The sequence below is a fragment of the Musa acuminata genome, chromosome BXJ2-3 (genome assembly GCF_036884655.1).
Source record: "Musa acuminata AAA Group cultivar baxijiao chromosome BXJ2-3, Cavendish_Baxijiao_AAA, whole genome shotgun sequence".
In the NCBI taxonomy this organism is placed as follows: Eukaryota; Viridiplantae; Streptophyta; class Magnoliopsida; order Zingiberales; family Musaceae; genus Musa; species Musa acuminata.
This window is the reverse complement of record NC_088340.1, coordinates 37,341,416-37,365,984: the sequence shown is the minus strand read 5'-3', so window position 1 is coordinate 37,365,984 and position 24,569 is coordinate 37,341,416. Positions and strand designations below refer to the sequence as shown.

The 24,569-nt window shown below is 38.1% G+C and overlaps 4 protein-coding genes across 7 annotated transcripts; 1 reads left to right on the top strand and 3 right to left on the bottom strand.

Annotated features, from left to right (window-relative positions):
* Positions 1–628: 628 nt before the first annotated feature.
* On the bottom strand, positions 629–4,505 carry LOC135608019 (glycolipid transfer protein 3-like). The gene is made up of 6 exons (XM_065100417.1): positions 3,659–4,505; positions 2,719–2,774; positions 1,650–1,780; positions 1,363–1,498; positions 863–1,006; positions 629–773 (listed from the first exon to the last, which is right to left on the bottom strand). The coding sequence occupies exons 1-6, from the start codon at positions 3,840–3,842 to the stop codon at positions 738–740; spliced, it is 687 nt and encodes a 228-aa protein (XP_064956489.1). The 5' UTR covers positions 3,843–4,505; the 3' UTR covers positions 629–737.
* A 2,550-nt stretch (positions 4,506–7,055) lies between these two features.
* LOC135608018 (extradiol ring-cleavage dioxygenase-like) lies at positions 7,056–10,002 on the top strand. Its single transcript, XM_065100416.1, has 3 exons — positions 7,056–7,394; positions 9,059–9,429; positions 9,571–10,002. Exons 1-3 carry the CDS (start codon positions 7,167–7,169, stop codon positions 9,758–9,760), a joined length of 789 nt encoding a protein of 262 aa, XP_064956488.1. The 5' UTR covers positions 7,056–7,166; the 3' UTR covers positions 9,761–10,002.
* A 282-nt stretch (positions 10,003–10,284) lies between these two features.
* Positions 10,285–14,683, bottom strand: LOC135608017 (receptor protein-tyrosine kinase CEPR2-like). Of its 3 annotated transcripts, none has more exons than XM_065100412.1 (3): positions 14,284–14,683; positions 10,906–13,142; positions 10,285–10,798 (listed from the first exon to the last, which is right to left on the bottom strand). In XM_065100412.1, the coding sequence occupies exons 1-3, from the start codon at positions 14,643–14,645 to the stop codon at positions 10,449–10,451; spliced, it is 2,949 nt and encodes a 982-aa protein (XP_064956484.1). In that variant the 5' UTR covers positions 14,646–14,683; the 3' UTR covers positions 10,285–10,448. The 3 variants fall into 3 exon arrangements, with proteins under 3 accessions (XP_064956484.1, XP_064956485.1, XP_064956486.1); XM_065100413.1 differs by having other exon boundaries at positions 10,906–13,482; positions 14,284–14,423; XM_065100414.1 differs by having other exon boundaries at positions 10,906–13,458; positions 14,284–14,421.
* A 3,320-nt stretch (positions 14,684–18,003) lies between these two features.
* On the bottom strand, positions 18,004–24,036 carry LOC103979147 (protein KTI12 homolog). Of its 2 annotated transcripts, XM_065100411.1 has the most exons (10): positions 23,939–24,036; positions 23,657–23,844; positions 22,728–22,831; positions 21,248–21,304; positions 20,986–21,071; positions 20,595–20,680; positions 19,868–19,983; positions 19,260–19,310; positions 19,098–19,183; positions 18,004–18,320 (listed from the first exon to the last, which is right to left on the bottom strand). In XM_065100411.1, the coding sequence occupies exons 2-10, from the start codon at positions 23,808–23,810 to the stop codon at positions 18,152–18,154; spliced, it is 909 nt and encodes a 302-aa protein (XP_064956483.1). In that variant the 5' UTR covers positions 23,811–23,844; positions 23,939–24,036; the 3' UTR covers positions 18,004–18,151. The 2 variants fall into 2 exon arrangements, with proteins under 2 accessions (XP_064956483.1, XP_064956481.1); XM_065100409.1 differs by having other exon boundaries at positions 23,657–23,985.
* Between the last annotated feature and the right edge of the window lie 533 nt (positions 24,037–24,569).

The following is a 24,569-nucleotide window of genomic DNA, read 5'->3' as shown; positions in this document are numbered from 1 at the left end:
TATAATTATTCTATATCTTTTTTATAATTATAGGTTGTAACAATTTAGATTTTTTTTTAGTGGAGTGGAGAATTATCCTACTCAGAAGTGAAAAAAATATGAAATATAAAGTAGTAATGCGATACAAATCAACAAATATAAATAAGAAGGTTCAAATTTTAAAGTATGTTTTCATTATAATACATTTGTATGTAAAATTTTTATTTGATCTAATCAGTCAAATATTTTTGAGAGCTTGAATTGTTACAAAATATTTGTATATGAAATGAAGATTGAGAGAGAACTAAGAATAGTTTCTCATTTCTAAGAATTGAAAGAGTTGGATGACATATAAACTCAATCTGTACTTATTATTTAAGAATTTATTTAATGGAACCAATTCATACTTGCTTATTTCTACCTTATGTAATCCCTTACATTTGTTCTCACCTTCAGATCATGTGTCTCAATAAGAAAGAAAGGGTAGATGGATTCTTAGCAGTGATTCTGCATCATATCAACCATGGCTATCATTGTGATGAGTATGCATCATCCTTGTTATTTCTACACCAGCTTGGTGTCTATACAACAATCATTGATTGGTCTTTTACAGTATATTAGCAACAGCAGAGAGAAACCTTTAACTTCATGAGTGAGAAGAGATCAGATTACATTCTTTTTAAGCAAGTGATAATGTACAGTGTGAGTAGTATTTTACAGTTTGTTCTTACATCATATACATAAATGCACATCAATGATTAGGGAGACTTCAATGTATCCAACTTGTGTGTCCTCTGCAACAATTCAGCAGAAATCAGACTGTAGTGAATCCACCTATATATATAAACAACACAATTTACCAACACAAAAAGATCCTACTCACCAAAAGGGCATAGGTTTCATCTAATAGAGGATGGATTGCTGAGACATAAATCTTGATGTCTTCTTTCAGGGCATCATAATCTTGCTCTTGGCCCATCAGCAATCCGATGAAGATCTCTCTCTCTGGAACCAGCTTGATAGCTACCTACTCATTCACAACTTTGCTTAGCATGATCTCAAGAAGAAGAATTATAATTCCCCCAGTTATTTTTCAGCTGATCTGACAGAAATTTGACTCACTTTAGCTAGAAATTGTTCTATAAATACATTTTCTATCATGATTTTGCTAGATTCATAACTACAAACTTCAGTAGTTGATTTAAAGAGTAAAGCAGCAATTGTAATGTAATGAATGCTTGAATCTCTACTCAAACATCTTCCCTGTAATTAAGAGGGCAATCTGTGGACTAGTAAGTTATTATTAGAGAAAAGCTATAAGATTAAAGTTGCAAGAAGAATCTGTAACCAGAAAGAAAGATTTCAGTGAGCTGTGGTGAGTACCTTGTAAGCAGTTGAGGCAACCCAACCATGCCATGGCTTCAGCGTATCCGTGTATGTTTCTTCCACCACTTGTGCAAGGCTCCACTCAGGGTTTTTATCTAACTCTTGGAACAAAGTTACACTGAAAGTTATCGACCTGTTTGAGAATATAGACAGAAATACAGCAAAAATTAATTAGAATTTCATTTTTTTTCCTCACAAAAATTATCATCTCCGAGTTCATTTATGTAGTTAATGAGGTTCGGCATGAGACTTGCGAATCGGTAAAAGGAAGTGTACTTGTGTACCTAGCAAGCCATAATATAGCTCTGGAACAGCTGTCCTTGTTTCTTGAACTCCTTTGGTCCACCTCTTTCTTCACCATCTCTACCAAACTTGAATATAGATTTGGATTTAACATGTACATTTCTTCCACCCTCTGAACAATTGAAACTATTTAGTCATGTGTTCTAGCTAAGATCATATCTGACACTGTATAATTTACAGCATCATGAAAAATGTAGTTTTTTGTCACGGCACAGCCCCATGCCAGTTCAGCTGGTTGGCCGAACCCTTAGCACTTGCCCCAACTACATGTTTGCTTGTTCTTGGCACAACATTATATTGCTGTGCCAGCACATTACCAGCATGGCAAGTGTTTGATTGGCACAGAACAGTACAAAGAAGTAACAGAGTCAGCTGATTACAGAAAGGGAATGCATCTTAATTGAGATGTGATTCTTTATGATGAGGATCATATATGAAGAGTTGATGGTAGTTCAATGGAACTATCTATGAAAATAGGCAAATGCATCTTTTGGAAGTCACTTGATCAGGTCGACTTCCATAATTTATTTCATGACAAATTTCATTACAAGAATTGGTGCTAGTATGAATACATATGTATCAGAAACATCTGGCTAATGTGCCACTGGATTAATCACATTCTCCTTTTCATCTGAGAAGCATGCCAAGGATTTGATTTTTGAGAACATGAGACTCTGGCCCCGTTAATTCTTTTTAAGAGAAGAGAACAATAAATCAAATTTCTGAGAACTTCATTTAAAAGTTTCAGAAAGCTTCATCAAGGCAAAATTTTAATCTCTGATCTGATTATTTTGTGATGCTGACAAGTAACATATTTTCTCTACCAAATTACATCCAGAGCAACTTGAATTATGTTGGATTCTGAAACCTAGCTTCCAGATTGCTAACAGATGCTAGAGTATTTGTAATACAACCAAGGAAATCCGCCGAAAGAAAAGTTGACGGAGAAAAATGACAATCAAAGTATAAAATCTGAAAAGAAAAAGACTCTTCATCTGTGAAATTTGCATATTAGAAATGGCTGAAAGAATCGTGTTGTCGCAGGTTTACCTCGATATTTTGTTGTATGTCTTGCCTTAGCACCAGAAGTGTTGGTCCAATCTTATCTGTGAAATCAAAGAAAGTATCTGAATAAGAGACAAAAGATACACATCTTAAAATGACAGATAAAATTCTTGAAATGTTACAAGGCGAATAACGTTTTCATCAATCCAAGTGTTCGATGAATTGATTCTTTTTCATATACCAAGGAGAAGGAAATGAAAATGAGGACAGAAAAGCAAGCTGTCATTCTATAACAAAGTTGAGTAACCCATCATTAGCTCATAGAGCTCCTATTTTTCTTGCCTAGACTAAGCTGATACACAAAAAAGCACACAATCATCAAGTCTCTATAAAAATCGAAAGCAAGAACTATTGAAGAATCAAGAGATCCACAAGATGGCACTAATAAAATGGATCCAAAGCACATTTAAGATTGCAGCAACCATAACCATCTCTTAACCCCTTGACATTATTCGTGGCTCTTGGAAAAGCTCCAAACTCACTGATGTAGCTTCATGCCTTGTTGCTCTTTCATTCTTCTTCTTCTTCTTCTTCTTCTTCTTCTCTTCCTCCTTTCTACTACCTTCTGAAATGAAATCATGAGACACCATCATCTCTTTTGCTCCCCCTCTCACACACAACAACAACAACAACCAAACAATAGTAGTCATGTCTGCCAAAGAAAGACCAGAGAATAGCCATGGCCCACAAGTTTCCAATTATTTGTGTCTCCAAGGCTTCAGCTTCAAATGCTGAACCCATGTGCATCCTGAGGAGACAACATCCAGTCTGCTGTCTCTTAAATTAAGCTGTACCTGACTACATATACTTCTCTATCTTCTTGGAATCCATATAGCTGGAGAAGAAGAGATCAAGACTTCCAGCCTAGTAAACTCAAAGAACGACCAGGATAAACGAGGAGGGAGAGGAGGTGAAGGGAGCAAACCAAGGACATGGAGGAGCAGATTGGAGGCACCAAGCAAGGCCAAGGTGGACACCTTCTTCTCCTCGGTCTTGAACAAGGAGAGTTCCTCCATTGCCAGCCTCACATCCGACCATCCCCGTCTCCCATCTTCTTCCCCTTCACCCTTCCTCATCTCCAACCCCGCGTTCCTCTTGCTCTGCTCCATTCCCCAATGGACCACCACCGCTCCTCCTCCCCTGTGTCATATATCCCCTGGGTGAGAAGTTGAAATCCCGCTTGAGCAAGGTCAACGAGGGAGGACATGGACTGGAATCCCCATGGCGCCATGGCCGTCGTCATTTGCCCTCTGACCTACGCAAATTGTTTATGGCAGTAATCTATAGAACAAGCTCATACAAAAGCTGAGTCCCTGTGAGGAGTAATCTAATGTTGTCTTCTCCATCAAACGCCCATCCAAGCTTCAACAAAGAAAGCATGTCGTGCATGCAAAACAACACTGTCCACAGATAATTACCAGTTGCATTAAAGTAGATTATCAGGGCACACCTGTTCTTTCTTTAGAAAAACAAATACGCCAATAAATTTCATTTCTTCCCCCATCCTGCTGATGACTGAATTCATCATTGGAAAGCCTCGAGACAGGTTCAATCAATCATCTGAATTACAACAATCAAAACATCGTGACATCACGCAGATGCCTGTTCTCCATCACTCCTCTCACTTGCAGGTGATCTTATCCTGCAAACACCATCAAGGTTGAGTTCTTTTTCTCTTATGATCAAACCAGGCAGCGCATCCTGAAGACAGCTACAGAAGTACGATGCACATAAACATTGGCAAACCACAACCCTGCTTAGCCTATAGATTTTGGAGAGGGAAGCAACTGATAGATTTGCTGTGGAAGGGGTGCCTGTTTCACTGTATGGGGTTGACTTTCCACCAGTACATCACTGTCCATCTTCCAAGAGAAAAATCCAGTAGAGTTGGCTATGCCCCTTCTTTGGTATCAGATCACTTTGTTTGTATGCCTGGAATAATTGGGTATCAACAGCAAGGAATAATCATGACAAATATGGAAGTCACTGTCTCATAAATTGAAGAGTATTGGTAATGAAATATAAATGTTTGTATATATGTAATCATTTTGTCCATCTGTGATGGAGAAGAATCCAACATGTTCACACTTGAAATCTTGAAACTACATGCTACATGAGTTGCATGACACATCATGATGTAATGTGATCATCATCTGCTACTTGGTGTGCAAGCAAGCAATGCCATTAAATTATGTGTTCAGCAATGTTCTGATGATAAGAATGAGTCTGAGGGGGTGTCTATTGCATATGAAGTTTGGTCTTTCTAACCTATGCTGGCCAACAACAGTACCCACTGTGGCAGCCATCATCATGAGAGAAGCTTCTCTAACCACAGTCAAGTCTAGTGTAAATATGAACCAATGTCATGTTGCCTTTGAAGCTGATGTGAAACAATCATTTCTGTACTGTAATTATCTTGTAGATGTGTTAGCTGATGTGAAACAATCATCAGATTAACCTTTGAAGCTCCGAAGAGATAAGAATGCAATTGCCGATGTGACTTCTTGTAGCTGCTTTTTGCTGTGTTGGTGTCTGCAGCATGAAGTTATCATCAGGTTGTATATCATTGGAGGTGCTGATGGCTTAACTGCCATTGTTGGATGTAGTTGGATTTTTATTATCTCAGGAAAGAAAAGGAAATATTATATTAAAACTAAGGATTACAATCTGTTCCTCCAATCTTAGATTATTGTTCTTCTTAATCCTTCCAAAATCACAAGTATTTATGTTGGATCCTATTGATCATTTTTTTGTAACAAGGTTGTGTGATATTATCATACCTTTTGAGTCTCCATATAAGACTATTAAAAAAGGATTATATTTTAAATTTTTTTGAATTGATCTAGAATATGTAATATTTTGAGTTTTGTATTAATGTTCGAAAGATAATAGTCTAGATAATTATACACAGACTCAGAATGTGATATTTTTGGATTGATACAGACTATGCTAAATATGACATATTTCGAGTTGTCGTAAAAATATCCGAAATGTAATTCTCTAAACATATGGCGTGATATTTTAAATCCTAAAAATATTAAATTGTCTAACAAATATAAAAAATATTTCTCACCTTCTCTTATTTAACATTCACTATTTGATTATCTTTTTTTCTATCATTTTGTGTTACTAGCTATGAAATATTCTCCGATAATTAGGAAAAAAAGAAAAAAAAAGTTAAAATGAAATAAATAATTTTTTTATAAAGAATAATGATGAAGATGAGATTCAAATTTAAAACTTTATGATAGACTATCAAAATCCTTATCAGTTAAGCTCAATAACCGAAAGAGTCAGTTAAAATTAAGTTATAAATTGAAAACATTTATATTCATTTATAGAGTATTTGAAAAAAATTAAAATAAAACTATAGATAGTGAAAAGAATTATTAATATAAATATTCTTTATATTTTTTATATTTTCTTAAGAACGGTGCCTCCTTATAGCCTTCTTTCTCGTAATATATCATAGCCCACTCAAGTTCACCATCATCAAAGATGAAGCCGCCTTGTGCTTCTTGGACCGAATCCTTGATAAGCCCAGTTGTCGAGAAACATGAGGAGTTACACTATCGTTTCGCCTTGTGGTAACCTCGAACAGAGGAGGGAGAGGAAGGAATAAAAGGATTGGAAGGAGAGCACGATTTGACTGCAGGGAAGAGTGATGAAGCAAGAGGAGAAAACATGTTAGAAGAGGGAGCCAAGGGTAACAACATACTGCTCCAGCTCGAAGATGGAAGGGAGGAACTATTATTGATGGGCCAAATCTAGAGGCATTTGGGGGAACAAAGAGATGACAAGGGCAACCCTAAGGTAGGAGGGGGTGACGAGGAGGCAGAGGTCATGGATATTATCTTATCTATATATCATACTTGATCGTCAAATTTCTTTTTTATTTCTAATTTCTTTTTCACATCGAGTGCCTAATTTTCTAACCCATTATTTGTCAAAAGAAAAAAAAAACAAAAATGAAAGAAGGCTCTAGAACACGTTGGGTCATGGGGTTGTGTTCTAGAAGGTCAAAAACCGACGTGTACGAGATCTAATGACTTTTCCATTTAATACTTTTGTATGACGTTATCAATGACGAATTCAATTGACCGAGTCATTAAATTAATTAAAAATATTTTATATCCTATTTTTAGCCAGGAAATAACTCCCACCAAATCAAACTAACGGTCCTGATCTACGCATCGTCCAAACGCGTTTTTGACCGACCTACTACGTGTGGGTCCCGCATTTTGGCGATCGGTTCGTCCAATCAGCGGGCAGGTGCGTGAGACGATCGCCTCCTCGACCTTATAAAAGAGGGCTCGCCCGGCCATCGTTTTCTTGCCAGGAATAGGTTTGCCTTACGTTGTTTCGTAAAGCCGCGGGTTTCGTTGGGTTGGAGCTTTGTTCGCTGTCGAATTCGATCGATCAGAGGGAAAGAGATGGACACGTTCTTCTTGTCGCACGGGTCGCCGACGCTGTCGATCGACGAGAGCTTGCCGGCGAGGTGGTTCCTGAAGTCGTGGCGGTCCAAGGTGTTCCAGGCGGTGCCCAAGGCAATCCTCATCATCTCCGGCCACTGGGAGACCGATTCTCCCACCGTGAATGTCATCAACGGCCACAACGACACCATCTACGACTTCTACGGCTTCCCCAAGCCCATGTACAAGGTTTAATCCTCTTCCGTCCTTGTCGCTCTCTGTCTCTGGTTGATTCTTCTTTGTTTATCAGATGGAATCGCTAAAGTTTGTTCTTCTTTTGTGACAATCCGAAAGGGGTCTTAGATTATCTTTTATTTTCCTTTAAAAAGAATTGATTTTGTTGTTGTTTGATGTTAAGCCTGTGTTATAACATGCAAGAGATTGCCGCATTTGGTGGCTGCTGTTATAAAAACATATCCATTTATTGGCCTGATACTATGAATTCCAAAATGATCGAATCAGCAAGACGATGAGACCTATGATACACCGTTGAATAAAGTAAAGCACAGGAAATACTTAGATTTTTTACTCTACCAGGAGCCACTTAAAGGAGTTCTTTTCCCCTAGTTATTCTCTGTGGTCAATTGTTTCTTGATCATTAATGATTAAGGTGTGTGGCCAAAATTACTTTTTTTAAAAACCAAAACCAGAACTTTTGTTAAGGAAATTATTTGAGTTGGTCATAATTTTACATACTAGATCAACATGCTTGCTACTTGTGTAGAAGATATTTGAAAAACAAGTAAAATTCTTAAGATGTTCTTTTGGTTCTGTTAATTAATTAGTAATACTTGATCTTTGTTTAGTGCTTGGCACAGATTGATTATACCTTTCGTACTTAAGTTTTATTTCACTTTATTTTGTGATCACTATGTAGTTCTTTCTTGTATCTGCACTATTCTGTTAGAATGGACTTGAGATTATGGGGAAACCTTGCTACACCACACCTTTTAGATTAAGCTTTTGAATGATCTGGCAGTGGTCAAAAGTTGACATTGTGTCAAAATTGAAAGGTCATATGTTCAACTCTTTAAATCATTTTCTTTGATCAACTTTTTTTTATACATGTTGGGTTTGACCTATTTAGACAACTAACCCATGAAGGAGCATAGTAGTATATAAATGATAAGATCCTGCAACACAACTTTGTTTGTAGATGGTTAGTGGTGGTTTAAACTCATCAAATTTATTTCTTAGACTTTGTTTGTAGTGCTTGCAATTGTGTTTTAGTTTCAAGATGTGAATCTATATGTTTAGGACTTGTCAAATACACGATATCATCAATGATCTTATGATGATAGATCTTTGTAATAAACAAGATATATGATCTTTTTTGTAATCTTTAATTTAGTGTATCCAAGCAATTCAAACAATCAAGAATAGATATATTAAGTCATAGAGGAAAGTCTTTAGATTTAGCCGCATCTTAACATTAGATTGCAAAGTTTGGCATGAATATTTGCCCAAAAAAAGGAACGAAAAGGAGTTTTGGATGGGACCTTATTTACATGTTTATCCTACATTATACACATCCTGAGGAAAGTAATGCGACATGGGAGTCCTTGCCACATGTTTGATCATATAGGGAAATAGTTGTTCTTCAAGTTGCAAGATGAGTGGAGGATACAAATAATTATTTATACTGTTCAATCATTATTGAGCTTTTCTATGGCATATAATCATGTATTTTCACAGTAACAAAAGTATGATCATGCTAAATGAGCATGGATTTGCATCTACACTTGTGATGGATGCAAAAAGCTACAATGCTGCATAGCTTGCTTCTCTGTGATGTTCTTGACCAAAAGTAAACATGCAAATGGCAAACTCACCAAATTATACTGTGATGGCAGCTTAAATACCCTGCACCGGGTGCACCGAACCTGGCAAAGAGAGTGAGGGAACTGCTACAGAATGCTGGCTTCGGCCAAGTAAAAGAGGACAGGACTCGCGGTCTCGACCATGGTGCATGGGTTCCGTTGATGCTCATGTATCCAGAGGCAGACATACCTGTGTGCCAGCTTTCAGTACAGACAAACAAGGACGCTACATACCATTACAACATGGGGAAGGCACTGGCCCCTCTTAGGGACGAGGGAGTACTTATAATTGGATCCGGAAGTGCTACTCACAACTTGAGAATCCTGAATCGGGAGAGCCAGAATGTGGAAAAATGGGCTCTGGACTTTGATACATGGCTCACGGAATCACTGATAAACGGGAGGTAAGGGGCACTACCACCCATGATCCAATGATGTTTTATTTAGCTTTTAGAAGATATTAACCATATGAATTGCTATCAAAAAAGCTATTGAAGTTTAGATGATTTGATTTAATTGTCATCATTGCTTCACAATTTTGGTAGACATGATGATGTGAACAACTACGAGGAGAAGGCACCCAATGCAAGAAAGGCACACCCATGGCCGGACCATTTCTATCCGTTGCATGTGGCCCTTGGAGCTGCAGGGGAACAAGCTAAGGCTGAATTAATTCATAGTAGCTGGAGCTACGCGGCTCTTTCTTATTCCTCATACAGGTTTACTACTGCATAATGACCAGTGACAAATGAGCTCCCGAGTCATGTAACTTACCGCTTGTGCTATGTTTTATCATGTCTCATCGCCTACCTGCTGTCATCCGGTAGCTGCATCAAGTTGGATGTTTGTATGTGTAAGTGCAGCCTTTGCTACTAAATATGCATTTGCTTAAAATGTAAAGCTGTCATCATTTATGCAATGTGAACATTGTGCCCATATGCAAGAAAATTTCCCTATGTTTTTGGTTCTTTGGTCAATGTTTTGGTTCTCTGCGGTTTTGTACTTTTGAATTGTAGAATACTGAAGAGTCAACAGATGGATGTCTGCAAGTCTTGTGGTGTTGAGATGCACTCCACCACCTCTTATCAACCTTTTCTCTGACTTCTCCTAAGGTTGATTTATATGTGTAGGATTGCAGCAAGAAGGAAATGATTAATCTCCTTTCAGGCATGCTAGAGAAATAGGTTGCAGTCAGGAAGTCAGCAACCAGGTTCATAACATATATGTAGGTATATATGTATATGTATTTATATGACCAATTACAAAAATTTAGATTTCATAACATGGGAATACAAGTAACCTAATTATATGAGTGTAAAGAGTCCCTGATTTATTTATACATCATCTAAGTCCAAACTTAGCACACATGGATGTATGAGATATCTAAATCAAGATCAGCACAAGGAACTGCTGAGATAAAAAGCTAGCAGTTCTTACTGATACTTCTCACGCCATTGACAACTGAGCATGGATCAGCATCTATCAGCATGTTCACCACCTCTCTCATGGTAGGCCGGCAAGATGGCAGCTTGGTGGTGCAGAGGATGGCAATCTTGAGCACCTTCCCCATGTCCTCCTCTGCAGAACTTGGCACCCTGTGATCATAAACCTCTGCAAGATTTTGGCCATCGACATGGCTGGAAATCCAAGACACTATGTCTCGTCCTCCGAACTGGGGATCAGTTGGGCCGCGGCCGGTAATCAGTTCCAGTAGGACTACTCCGAAGCTGTATACATCGCTCTTCTCGGTGACCTTAGGACAATATGCAAGTTCTAAGCAAGAAAAACATTCAAATTCCATAAGCTCAAAGGTTTCAGAATCTAAAGCCAAAGACAATTTGTCTGCAAAAGATCAAACTGCATTCCGAATGCAACCATACCTGGAGCGATATAACCATGAGTTCCAGCAAAACAACTCGACTCCGATCCTTCCACAACGATGGCGATCCCGAAATCGGCAATTCTGGCTTCGTACTCCTCATCCAGCAATATATTGCTCGACTTTATGTCTCTGTGGATGATAGCTGGAGAGCAGTCATGGTGGAGATACATGATGCCTTTTGCTGCCCCCACTGCAATCTTGTAGCGCTTGTTCCAGTCCAACTCCGGCAGCCCACCCTTGATCTCCCGGCGCAGAGCTTGATACAGATTCCCATTCGACATGTACTCGAAGACTAGATAACTCGATCCCCTTCCGGTCAAGCATGCAAAGAGCTTTAGTATGTTCCTGTGCTTGATCTTGCCCATGATATCGATTTCAGCTGTCACAACCTTTGTACCAACAACAGCCTTCACAGCAAATGTTCCTCTGTTCTTGCTCAAATCCAATCGGTACACTTTACCGGTGCCTCCGCGCGCAATCAGATTCTCTTCATCCAGGTTGATGATCTCCTCGGGATCCAGCTCTGTTGGGTAGAAAGATTCAAGCATCCATTCCGAATCCTTATCCTTTCCTTCCTCCAAATCTCTTCTCCTATTCTGTTCTTCAAGCTCGAAGCTTTGGTAACTCACAAAGATGAGACCAGCAAAAAGTATGATCATGGCGAATGCTATGGTGATCACGAGATACATACGCTTTCGCGTTACATCCTTGTGGCTATGGCTCAGAGTACAGAAGCTAAACTCTGTATGCATTGCTCTGTCTGTGCAGAGTTCTTTGTTCCCGGAGAATGCTTCGTCTCCTGCAATCAGCAGCAGATCTGGTGGAATTCTCCCTGATAACTGGTTGTCCGACAGATCAATAGAGCTCAGCTTCAGTGCTTGTAGACCATCAGGGATTGAGCCCGTGATGTGGTTTTGCGAAAGATTGAGCGAGTTGAGGGAGTTCAGCAAAGCTAGTGTTGCTGGAACATCACCAGTCAGTGAATTCTGTGCAAGGTTGAGGTCCACCAAGCTGTCACACAATCCAAGTTCTGATGGTATTGTTCCTGTGAGCTCATTATCTTCCAGATGCAGAGATGACAGTTGCTTCAGATCTCCGAATCGAGACGGAATTCGACCAGAAAAAGAGTTGTTGAATGCAAACAACTTCTGGAGCTGAGGAAGATCACCAAGCTCTGCTGGGAGCTCCCCGGAGAACCGGTTGTTCTGCACATACAACTGAGTTAAGCTAGCTGACATGGCTATGTCAGAAGATACACCCCCGATGAACTCGTTGTCAGCTACGTCGATGATCACTGCAGATGGCAATCCCCAGATTCCACTGGTAATCCCCCCTGTGAAGCCATTTTGACTGATCCGAAACCTCACCAACGTTTTGCACTCGGCGTATGATCCGGGGAATTGCCCTGTGAAATCGTTGTCGAGAGCAAGCAAGTACTGCAGCTTTTTGTTGTGGCACAGGAACCGAGGGAAGTCGCCGGAGAAGCTGTTCTCGGATATGTCGATCTTGTTGAGCGGCGAGAAGCGACCGAGATCGGATGGGAACTCCCCGGAGAAGTTGTTCCCGTAGACGGAGAAGGAGACGAGGTGCTCCAGGTTTCCGAACCCCCGGGAAAGCTCACCCCAGAAGCTGTTTGTGTATAAATGGAAGACCGTTAGCTCCTTCAGGTTGCCGATCTCAGGAGAAAGCTTCCCGGTGAGCTGGTTGCGGGAGACATCGAATTCACGTAGTAACGTGAGATTGGCAAGCTCGGGTGGGATCTCTCCGGTTAGGTTGTTCTGGTAGAGCTCGATCTTGTAGAGACTGCTCAGATTGGATATTGCTTTCGATACTTGTCCTGAGATCTGATTGCGAGAGAGGTCCAACGTTCCCAGCTTCGTCAACCCGTAGATGGAGGCTGGGATTTCCCCTCGAAGATTGCATTGAGCCAAGAACAGCCATGTCAGGTTCTTAAGATGGCCAATGCTCTCTGGTATCTCTCCGGCATCAAAGTCGTTCTCCGCCAGGCCGAGCTCAACCAGGCCGGGCAGTTTCCCCACCCAGGCAGGGAATTCTCCAGTGAAGCCATTTGTGGACAGATCAAGAACTTGCAGGTTCCGCAGAGCCGAAAGATCAGGCAGCAAACCACTCAAGCTGTTCGTGGAGAGATTGAGGACCCGAAGGCTCGTGCAGTTGGCCAAGGCCAAAGGGACAACGCCGGAGATGGTGTTGCCGCCGAGCTCCAGAGTGACCAAGCTGCGTAGAAGAGAGATTGACGGTGACATGTTGCCTGACAAAGAGATGCTTGGAAGAGAGATTCCGACTACATGGCCGGTGCCGATGTCGCAGTGGACTCCAGCAAACTCACAAGGAGATTTAGATTCATTCCAGCTCTCAAGTTGGTTCATAGGATCATTGAGCTGGCCTTTTATTTCAAGGAGCACTTTGGATTCCGGTGAAAGGGATGAGGAGATGGGAGTGAGAGAAAGGAGAAGAAGAAGAAGAAGAAGAGTGGCCAAGAAATGTAAGAGAAAGGCTGATTTCAACATTAAGGAGAGCTGTGATTCTTCACCTGGACATATGAAACAAGAAGGACCTGGACATGTGATTCTTCATCAGTAGATGCAAAAGATTTGATTCTACAATCTAAAGGATAACAAAAGATTTCATATATAGATGAATCCTGAAACCATGGAAGTGGCTGAACAATGCATGAAGAGAAGGAAAAAAGAAGAGCATCAACAGAGACAATGAAACTTGATTTACTGGCTAAATATGAAGGTTTTTGCACCAAAAACATATGATCAAAGTAAACAATTTTAGTGAGTTACATGCTGCAAGGCTCAGAGACATCAATCACTATGCAGAAAAAATAACTATTTTCCATGTTATCTGTGAAATCAATAAGCTTATTACTTATAGCTTCTGCTACTATTATACTTGATTTAATCTCTTCTCAATTTTCCATCTCATAGAATCTTCTAATCAATGAGAAATTAGCAATAAAAATTGCTGACTTCCATTTTGTTTTCCCCCTTTCTTCAGAGAAAATTATGGAGAATCCAGAGTTTGCAGTCAGATTAGGTCCAATTAAAATCAAACAACTAGTAATTACAAAGAAAAGGAAGACAAATTCTATTAGGCAATCAAAGTATGACTAAAATAAGGTATTACAATTTATGTGAATACAAGTATTATCTGGAAATGTACTTCCAATATGTTTCTTTCTTCTATACACTTGATGAAGAGATGGGATGTCAGAAGCACTATAACACAAGTTGATCTCACACAGGTATATGAACATGCCAAAGATATTAATTGCTGAACATTAAACATACAATATTAAAAGAGAGAGTAAAAGGGGTAAACAAACAACAAGGAAATCAGCAGAGTTTACACTGGAACAGAGAGTCGGAGGGCTCCGACAATGGCACAGGCGGGGCAGATCAAGTTATCCTGAAGCGAAAGGCGAGAGAAGGACTCGGATCTGTTGGTGGTGCGCTGGCCATGGAGGTCAAATGCAGACGAGGGAGGACCTGGGGAAAGTATCAGAAGGGGGCGGGCGGGGGTGGGGAGAGACGAAGTGGGCAAACGAACGCCGCTTGTTTCAAGTGCGCATTCGCATTCGCATTGGCGTTCTTCTTTATGGGGAGGAGAAGACAGAGGTGGGAATTGCTTCCAAGTGTGGGATGACTGCAGTGGACTCCCAATGACGCGTCCATTAGTGGCCTCGCGGATGGGACTCGGGGATGGCGCCATGCCGCCATCACGTCACCTTACATCGCATGTACCATAACGATCACTCCTGCAATGATCTGTATCGCATGCCATGCATGGCCTTCCACCGAATGGAAAGAAGAGTTAAATTGATTTATAAGAACTCGGTAAATATATTATCGTTAATTTAAATTTAAATGTTTTGGGATCAATCAGTACGTCTATCTAATAATGCATGACTCACATCATGTCATTCAATAACGAATCTCTCACTTGATTTTTGATGTGACCGGAGACACATAGCTCAAATGATGAGGGCATGCCCTACAAATAGCATCCCCATCCAACCGAAGGTGGTTTTGAAGATCCCCATTCCTGCCATGGTAATAGTTAGTGAGATATAGAGGACATTCCAACAGTTGTAGCATATAATACCTTGAAATCAGGGATCTTTAGGACCTACCATGATAAAAAAAAAATACAAGGATTTCTAATTCAATGAAGGAGATATGATATATTGTTTTATGATTGAAGAATGACTCTTTGAGTACAAATTGTTACAAGTTTAGCTTTAATTTTAATGGGAAACTATTTTTTATCTAATCGAATATAGATATGTATCGTGTCGGTTCTAATATTTTTTTTATTTCTTATACTTCTTATATCTAAATGTAATAATAAATATTTAAGACCTAAGGTTAGTTTATCGCTATAATGACATATCATATTAAAACTTTAGATTTTACAATGTTCATCTTTATATTTTACAGTACTTATTAAGTATTTATTTAAATATCTTTTTCTGACATCTTGAGGTTCGACGGAGCGATGATGATAGTTTGCTCATATATTCATGTATTTTCTAACATGTTTTCTCTTTCGTGAGTTCTTAAGAGACCCTATAAGTTGCATGGATATTGATATTTTATAGGCAAATATACAAAAGTATCATACAGACTTAAGAAAAAATAATTAACTATGTAATAAACAGAAAGTCGATAGTATTAATTTTTTATTATTATTCAGTTTTATTGGAGAGATCAATAACATTATGAGTCACATTAAGAGCCACAAATTTCTTTTCATCGATCCTAATAAAAATTATTTAGATCTATAGAACCTTTTCAAAAATGTCAATATCATAATAATAATTAATTTTGTCTTATTTATCAACAACTCATAATCATATACAAATATAAGAATTTTCCGTTTTATCTTTTTCTCTTAATTATATACCATCATTTCATTTTATCTCTGCATGTGTTATTTTGTTCATAAATATATTAATCCATAAATGTTATTTTTATGTCTTCCTAACATTATAATAATAGAAGATATTTCTGTAATCATTCATCAAAGTTGTCTCAAAGGCTACCATCCTTTGAGCATGCCAACACAAATCCCGTGAACTCCATGAGAAGAGGATGAATCCAGTCTCATCACCCGTTTCATGCCCATCCACCATCTATGAATCTTCTAATCGAACTATGTATGATAAACAATAATCCAAAAGAAAGATGCTTTTGCTCACATCACCTACTTAAAACACTCCTTTAAACAAAAGTTGGATCATCTTATCGGACAGCGAAACCACATCACATCATCGAACAAAGCTGACGACAGCCAGTATTATTCACTGGGAGTCCATCCATTAATGAGCTTGCGATATCTCAATACATGTATGAATCAGCGTACGTGGTTGAGATGGTATATATATCCTTGCCAAAGAATCAAATACTTACCAGCAATGTGCATCAAACACTTGTAATCTGCACTGCAATGGTGTATATGTTTCTTGTTCTTCAATTACTTTGGCATGTGATCAAACACAAGCATTAATTTGTTTCACATGATTACAAGTGGAGAATAATGTCTAGTAGATGTATTAAGGTAGCAGCAGATAGCATAGCATAGCATAGACCTACCCACCCGTGATCGTTTAGCAGCTTGGAATCACGTAAAGGATACAAAAGGGGTCTGAGTGAGTGAGAGAGAGAGAGAGAAGGAAGCAATTGCTTCGCTGTTGGAAAGCTACTTCTCTCTTGGACGTGCTCCCTCGTCTCCAAAGCTAATGACATATATGAGCTGAGTCGTATCCTTTGGCGGCAAGCTAATAAGAATGAAGCTTCGCCATCAACCTTGCTTGCTTGTAATGTCGAACACCATCCTGTAATGACTTCGACTGGTGCATCGATTGGATGATGAGGATGACAGGATCCAGCCGCCGGAGAAATCCTGGCCGATCATCTTCGGTGATCCCGTCTGTTTCTTCCAATCACATAATAATACTTATGAGAAAGAGAGAAGCATTGCATTTGGAAGGTCTACAAAAGGCAACAAAAAAAAAAAAAGGCAATATACATAATCTTTGGTTTCAGAATTCTTTACATACTTATCCTTTCGAAATTAGTCCTTTTAAAATTTTAATATGTCATATATATATATATATAATTTTGTCATAATAAAAAAAAGGGATTGGTTGACTCAAATCCACGTAGGTTTGGGTAGAGCTTTGCAAAAGAGATGAACAACATGTGAACTATGGGCTACGGAGAGTCCCCTTCAAAATGTGTGCGTATCGGTACGTTATTATTGTTCCATAATCAAACAAAAAAACAGTAAAAGGTCGGCGATAATGGGACCGGGTGGGTCCCAATGGGCGATGAGTGAACCCACGAAGGGACACGTAAAGCACCTCCGACGTAGTGCTCATCCGTTCGTTGTTTTCTTCTGTTGTTTGAATTGAATGAACGAACAAGTGGAATGGCCAATATGACCGGGAGAGCTCTCGAGACGATCGTCATGGCGAGAAGCAATCAAGGAGGTCGTTGCGTGGTGAAGTCTGCAAAGACGATGTGACGCTGCAGTCGCCGACAGTTCGGGTCGCGATTGGGTCGAGTCGAGATGGACTTGTCCTACCTGCTGAGGGTTGGGTGGTTCGATCGAGTCTACTGGAATGTTTCGAGTCTATGTAGGGAGCAGAATACATTGCAGAGTGATGGTTTAAATCCAACTGGAATGATTCGTGGGATCACAGAGATTTAGACGGGATAGGATATATAATTAGGACATGAAGTCATGGTAATTAAAGAGGGACTATATAAAGAAGACAGAATGAACACAGACTTCAAAGTGCATCTATCATTTGTGCGATCGAAGATGGCTGTATTATTATTATTATTTTCATAAAGAATGAATGAAAATGATTGTATTATTATTATTTTTCGTAAATAATAAATGATAAGGATGAGACTTATGTATAAATATTTCCCTTTTTTTTTTGGCATAAAAAAGGGAGACTACTTCTCCATCTATTCTCATGGTGCAGAACAAACTCAATGATTTCTTGCAACATGATGAAAGGTGTAGAAGATACTCGATTTGGGGTTTAAATCCAACATCACACAATGCAACAAGGCATTTCAATGATTTATGCTATCTCAGTGTTGATCACTCACATCATGCCCAAAAAAACCAATCACCTCTTGCAGCGAGTCACAGATTTCAATTACAAGCTGAAAAGAACGAAAAAAAAAGGAGGGGTGGGGTTACCAAGTGCCAATTTCCCTGTTCAAGTAGTCCACAAACATCCTCTTTGCGCTATCTGCGTCTGATGGTGGTGGAGGGCCGCTGAGGCTGGACTGCCCTGTGAGCTTAATGAAGGTGCGCCGTAGGCTTCGGAGCTCCGGCAGCCCGATTGGTCTTTGAATGTTTATGTAGATTGGCAGTCAAGGATTTTGCTTATCAGCAATATTATGCTCAAAGTAAATGATATAAAACCATTTAAGCAAATCTAAGATTAGGTTACCAATGTCTACTGCTGGTAACTGTTGAAACCTCTCATGTAAAAGATCAAAGGGCCTTTTGTTAGAAGAAGAGCTTGTGATGCAATCTGATTTCATTCGAATCACATGTGGTTCACTTTCAAGAATTTAACACACCCTCCATTACCCATTATGACATTTATGACAGACTCTAAATGTGATACTAAAATGAGATGCAAGTATTTGAGAGGATATGAATCCAGTCTCCATTTCAATTGTATGCACATGATAGAACCACCAATCCTATGCTGATTTCGTGATGTGCCAATGTAGCATCCGTGATGCCATGTCAAGTGATGCCATGTAGCAAACTGCCTAAACAAATACATCCATCTATTTTTTTTTCAAGTTTTCGATACTGTAATGACATCCTTGTGTGAAATTAAATGAGAATATCCACGGCAATTTCATCATGACCTAATATTTAATGTGTGACAGGTATCAGAATTCCTTTTATGTGTTTTTCAAGTGAGCCTTAGGTGAATAAACTGAAAGAACGCTATATCACAGGTGAATGTTCTATGACAAAAAAAAAAAGAAACAAATATCAGTATAATAAACTGAAAATGTATGCAATTTAATTAGATGGCAAAAGTCGAGCTTGAGACTAATATCTTGGCTGACCATTAAGCTACTAAAACTCCATTTAGCTTCCAAGAAAAAGGATATGGTGGGTAAATGTTGGCCAAGAGATATCCTATTGACAGCTCCTGCAAGACCTTGAGATTGCGCTTCAACAATCATGTTGATCACCTCCTGTAAAAGAAACAAAAGTGTAAATCAGCAGGTTCTAACAGCCCCTAGAAAAGAGAGATCATATTACAAACAGTACCTGTGTTGCTCTGTCCATCTCGTAAAGGGAATTGGCATCTGTTGTATGTGCCTAAAAGATTTGATGGAATCAGAAAGAATAGTTATCCAACAAAGAAAATAAAACAAAAAGGTATAAAGACATGCTTGTAAAATTTCAGAATCTCCAGGGGAGAAAACGGAAGAGTTCACTACCCAAAGTTCACTATTGATTTGTCAAATTCAAATTCATAATCTCTCTTACTTAAAAGGCTTAATGTCCTCATCAATGAGAACCAACACATACTACATATCTTATTATCAATCCCTAGAAGGCAGCATATGAGACCCCTGTCCAGATTACCACAGGGCCGAAACAACCTAATCTCATGTTATCAACAGTAAACCCACTTAACCCCATATAATAATCCAATCCATCTTCAACTCCCTATGTGAGCATCAAGCTTCAAATAGCTACTACCTCTTCAAATAGCTACTACCTCTCCCAGAATAACTTAAATTACTGTAGATATTCATGTTCAGGTATCAAGATAATCAAAACAAATAATGGTGAGGATTAAAAGAAAAAGCCTCATGTTAATTTACTGGCATGATTTGATAAATATCATGTATCAACATAAATGTACTTACAGTCTGAGTAGCAATAGTAGGCTGAAGGACTCTAACATCTCGGGATTTTGAATCAACCTTTTTTGTGAGGTAGGATACAGCATCAGCAATTACCGGAGAAGACTCTCTTATTTCATCTTACAGGAAGAGACAATAGATATTTTTTAGAAAAAGACCGGTGTTTCTCAAGACAAAATAAAAATAGTGACAATTAGGTGGCTTGACATGTTTTAATCCATAGTTGCAACAACTTGATTCCTGAGTATCACATTAGTTATTTTTCGTAGTCAAGTAATTTATTAACTTGAGACTGAATAAAAAAGAACCTTTTAGATTTTTAACAATTTTAACTGCGAGATCTAGTATAAAGGAACTAAGAGTATTACAAGTTAACAATTAAAAGAAAAAACTGCAACAAAAATTTACATAATCAATTAGGTTCTTGTCCTTTATCTTAGTTGCCAATGTCAACTACTCTTCACGAGAAACAATACAAAGAAAAGTTAGCAAGAAATAAATCTCTGTTGCCTAATCAATAGATTTTTTTGGCTATCTAAAAGAATAAAAAAAGGTACAAACTCTTCTTCCAGTTTAGTAGATTTCACCCATAAAAATTATTGTCATGCCTAAATCATAATTGTTGAATATAAATCCTTGGCTACGACTTACATTTAGGATTAGCTAAATGCTCGAGAAGCTTTCAATGTCATGGCATGACATACTAAGCACAAATACAAGTGCTGGTTACCTTTAGATGGAAATAATTCAAAAAGTGGAGAATCCCAGCGGTTCCTTCTGTCTGGTTTCTCAAATCTCCGCACTAAATCCTCAAATCTGTTAAGGACACATTCATCATATAGTTGTCATTCTTTTCTGAGCAAGAGAACAGCTGATAAAAGGATTCAAAAAAATAAGATGGTATTGTCAATAGTTTTGTAGTTTTAGATGAGGCAAGATATTGTTTTGCATAACCAAATATGAAATTGAGACAACTCATCCGACAAAATAACTTCCAACAGATTTTCAAAGAACATTTTTACTCACAGGGTAAGTCGAAGAAATGTATCTGATGTAGGATGGAATACCAAGATAAGTGATCGCAGAGCAAAACTGAAAAGGAAGAGAAATTCCCCACTTACATTTTTGTGTCATATGAAGATTCTCCCATTTCCCCACGCTTTCTGTTCCATTCCCGACAGCTATCTTCGTCAGTGTCACAAAACACCTGAAACATGACTTGATAATGATAAAGGCATCATCTTTCATCTAAATGTTAATCTACAGCAATAGAAAACAACACTGATCATCACACTTAGATCAGCCTTCTGCTATATAGAAAATTCCAATCTTAGTTGTATAATAATGAAGTCACTTAGAGAAGCAGCGTAGATAATTAATTACCACACAGTATCTTATCCCAGAAGCTCGAGCAAGGCACCATAACTCATATCTATAACCCTGCATGTTGCATGTATAAAAGAGTGGATACAGAGTATTCATTTAGAAAAGACTACAAATGCATAAGAAATAGTAAGGTATTCAAAAGCAGGTAACAAAACAATCCCAAAAAAAAGAAAATAATATATCCATCAACGAAAATGGCAACCCGTTCATAGAATTCACTCTAATATTTTTACATGAACAGGTTGATTCACATTAGGAATCATGATCGAGATTAAGCACTTGCAAATGATGCATAAAATTCTGCTCACAGTTCAGTCAGTCCAAAAACTTCATTATGCATAGAACTTCTCAATACCAACAATAAAATGAAGTTTCCTACCAACTAAGCAAAATAAAAAGAAAAGTACAAGAACTTAAAAGAAAATCAAATATGATGTGACAATCATAAACCACCAACTTTCTTGAAGGAAAAAAAAAGATCTTATCATGCTTCACTATGTAAAAAATTTTAAATAATGTAAAAGGGAAAAAGAGTTCATTGAGAACTCTTTCTTCACCCCCATGAGTTAATCCTATTTACTTGAGCAAGTTAAAAGCTACTAGGACTTCACTGCATGTGTATCCAGTGATTAAAAAAAAGTACAGAATTTTGTTCCACCAGTTGATTAAGAAGTCAAATACCTGACTCAGTTGCAGTCTATACTCTCTAGTTGAATAATAAAAGCAGACACCAAATGGCTTAAATGAAATATATATTAAATCGAATAAATTAATTAACCCATCCAACTGAAGCCAGATGCACACAAGAAATGGTCACACTGCTTGATGAAACCAAATTGATTTACCCAATAAAATGGCCACTAACTTAGTGAAACCAAATTGACTAGATCTTACAAAATACCTGACTGCACCAGTACTTTGTCTAATTCAAACACTGCAAGACTCACTGAATTAAAGCGGACATCAGAATTTTAAAAGAAAATATTGCTGTCCAAAAGGAGGCAAATTAGAAAACTGAGGGAGCACCGGGGACCCACTGAATTAAATCGGCCATCAGTATTTAGAAAATATATATAATGTTGTCCTAAGGGGAAGAAAATTAGCAAGAACAAGGAGCTAAGATCTTAGGATACCCAGAATTAGGGTGCTCGAATTTAAGTTCATTTTTCTTGAAAACTTGTCATGTCTCATTAAATGTTCCTGCAATTTCAGCTCTTGAAAATATTGCCAATCTGGTGACCATATAATTTTCTCACATGCACCATGCCACCATGCTAGCATAAATACTTCTTAATAAACCTGTGAATATATAGATTGTATAGCACAATTTAGTACAAATGAACTGATGTCTAGATCTAGACATTTCACATGCTAGATAAAATCAATAAACTCAACAAATCCAGACATGATTGACTTTACAAAAATGTGTTATCAATACTGACAATTAAAATGAAATAAGAAATGCCATATTTCTCACCTTAATGTTGTTCAAAGAGTCCACAATGATAATGCTGCTTTTAGATAATGATCTATCAACTTCTGATCTAAGCACACCCCTCAAGTTTTTCTCCATGGGCATATCTACCAAATAAACACAATAAGCACAAAATTAAGGAAACAAAATTCTGAGGCAGCCATAAATACAAGTCATACGGCATCAAGTTTATTCTTCCCATCAAAATTTACACTTCTAGACACTCAACAACAGCAGGGTACTATTTATTTTTTCCTGGATATACAACATTACAGCTTATAGTTCACCTGCATTCTTTTACTTTTTGCCACACCCGGACAATGTTTTAGGAGGCACTATGGAAGCAGCCGTTGCATTATTAAGCAATCAAAATTGAAAATTGAAAGTCCAAAACGCCCACTGTTGAATCAGTAAAAAGTAACAACTTTAAGAAATCCTAAAGCGTGAGAATAACCAATCAAACACAGTTCCATCCATGCTTGCTCTTCATGTCACGCCTCTCTATTCACGAACACAATTTGCAAGAGGGTTGCACACCCAAAAATATAGGGGCGGACCAACAACCTCTGTAATCTCTCCTACTTGTCTCTTTATAAGCATTCTTTAACCAAATCAACGGACTCAAATTGTGTTTCACACCAGTTCTCCATCACAAAGTATGACCATATATTATTCCTTTTAATAACAAACCAACTCAATTTTCAGCTTGCAAGTGAAGAACAAGAAGTTAATCCATGTAAGTTATGTAACAACAGGTCGAATTAGTAAATGCACGAGAAAGTTCGACTTAATTTTTTGGGCAAATTTCTTTCTTTCTCGAAAAAATATATACAAAAGGATTAAAAAAACTCCTTTTGTAATACATAATCCAAATTACTCGTAAGAGAGACATACATGAAAGATGCAATCACAAGAACGGTGGGCGAGAGTACCAGCATAGCTTTGGTTGCGGCCAAGGTGGAGGGAGGACTCGTCGATGATCCTGACCGTGGGTTTCGGATCCACGGCTTGGAGAGCGTCGGCGAGGCAGGCCGCGGCCGTCGACTTTCCGCTGCAAGGCTGCCCGCAGATCACCACGAGAGCCATCCAAGACCAACAACGAACCCTAAGAGCAGGAACTCTGATCAAAGAGGATTCAATACCGTAAGGCCCAACTGGATATGCCCCACCAACAGCGAATCTGATTCAAATAAATCGAAGGAAAAGGGTCGGACAGGGGACGGAAGTTCGAGCGATGGCGGCGCCACGAGAGAAGCGATGCGACGGACTATGGATTCGGGCCTCGGGCCGCAATTTATGTTCGCTTTGCTGCTTCACAACTTTAAGATCTAAAATTATAGAAGGATACAAAGATATATATAACTAACTAAATAAATAAATATATTTATTGATTTATACATATATATACACATATATATATATGCATATATATACATGTATACATACACACATAAATATATATATATATGTATATATATATATATGTATATATATACATACACACACACATAAAATAAATAAATAAATAAATAAATTTATATATAAATATTAAAAAAAATAAGTTTAAGGGTTTTTTTTTTCTTTGACGTCTAAGCAGTAAATTCTCTATTCATAAAAGAAAATACTTGTTTGTAAATCACATCATAATTTATAATGCATATTTTATAAGGCAAGTAACTTCCTAATCACTTTATGATTTTAGATATGTCAATCATCTCAGTTGGTAAGGATTAGTGAAATCCAAAGGTCCAATCTCATTTTTTTTATCACTTATCTTCTTAAAATAAATTCATTAAAATGAAATAGAAGAATAATGTATAGTAATTCTACTGTTTAGTGTTCAGT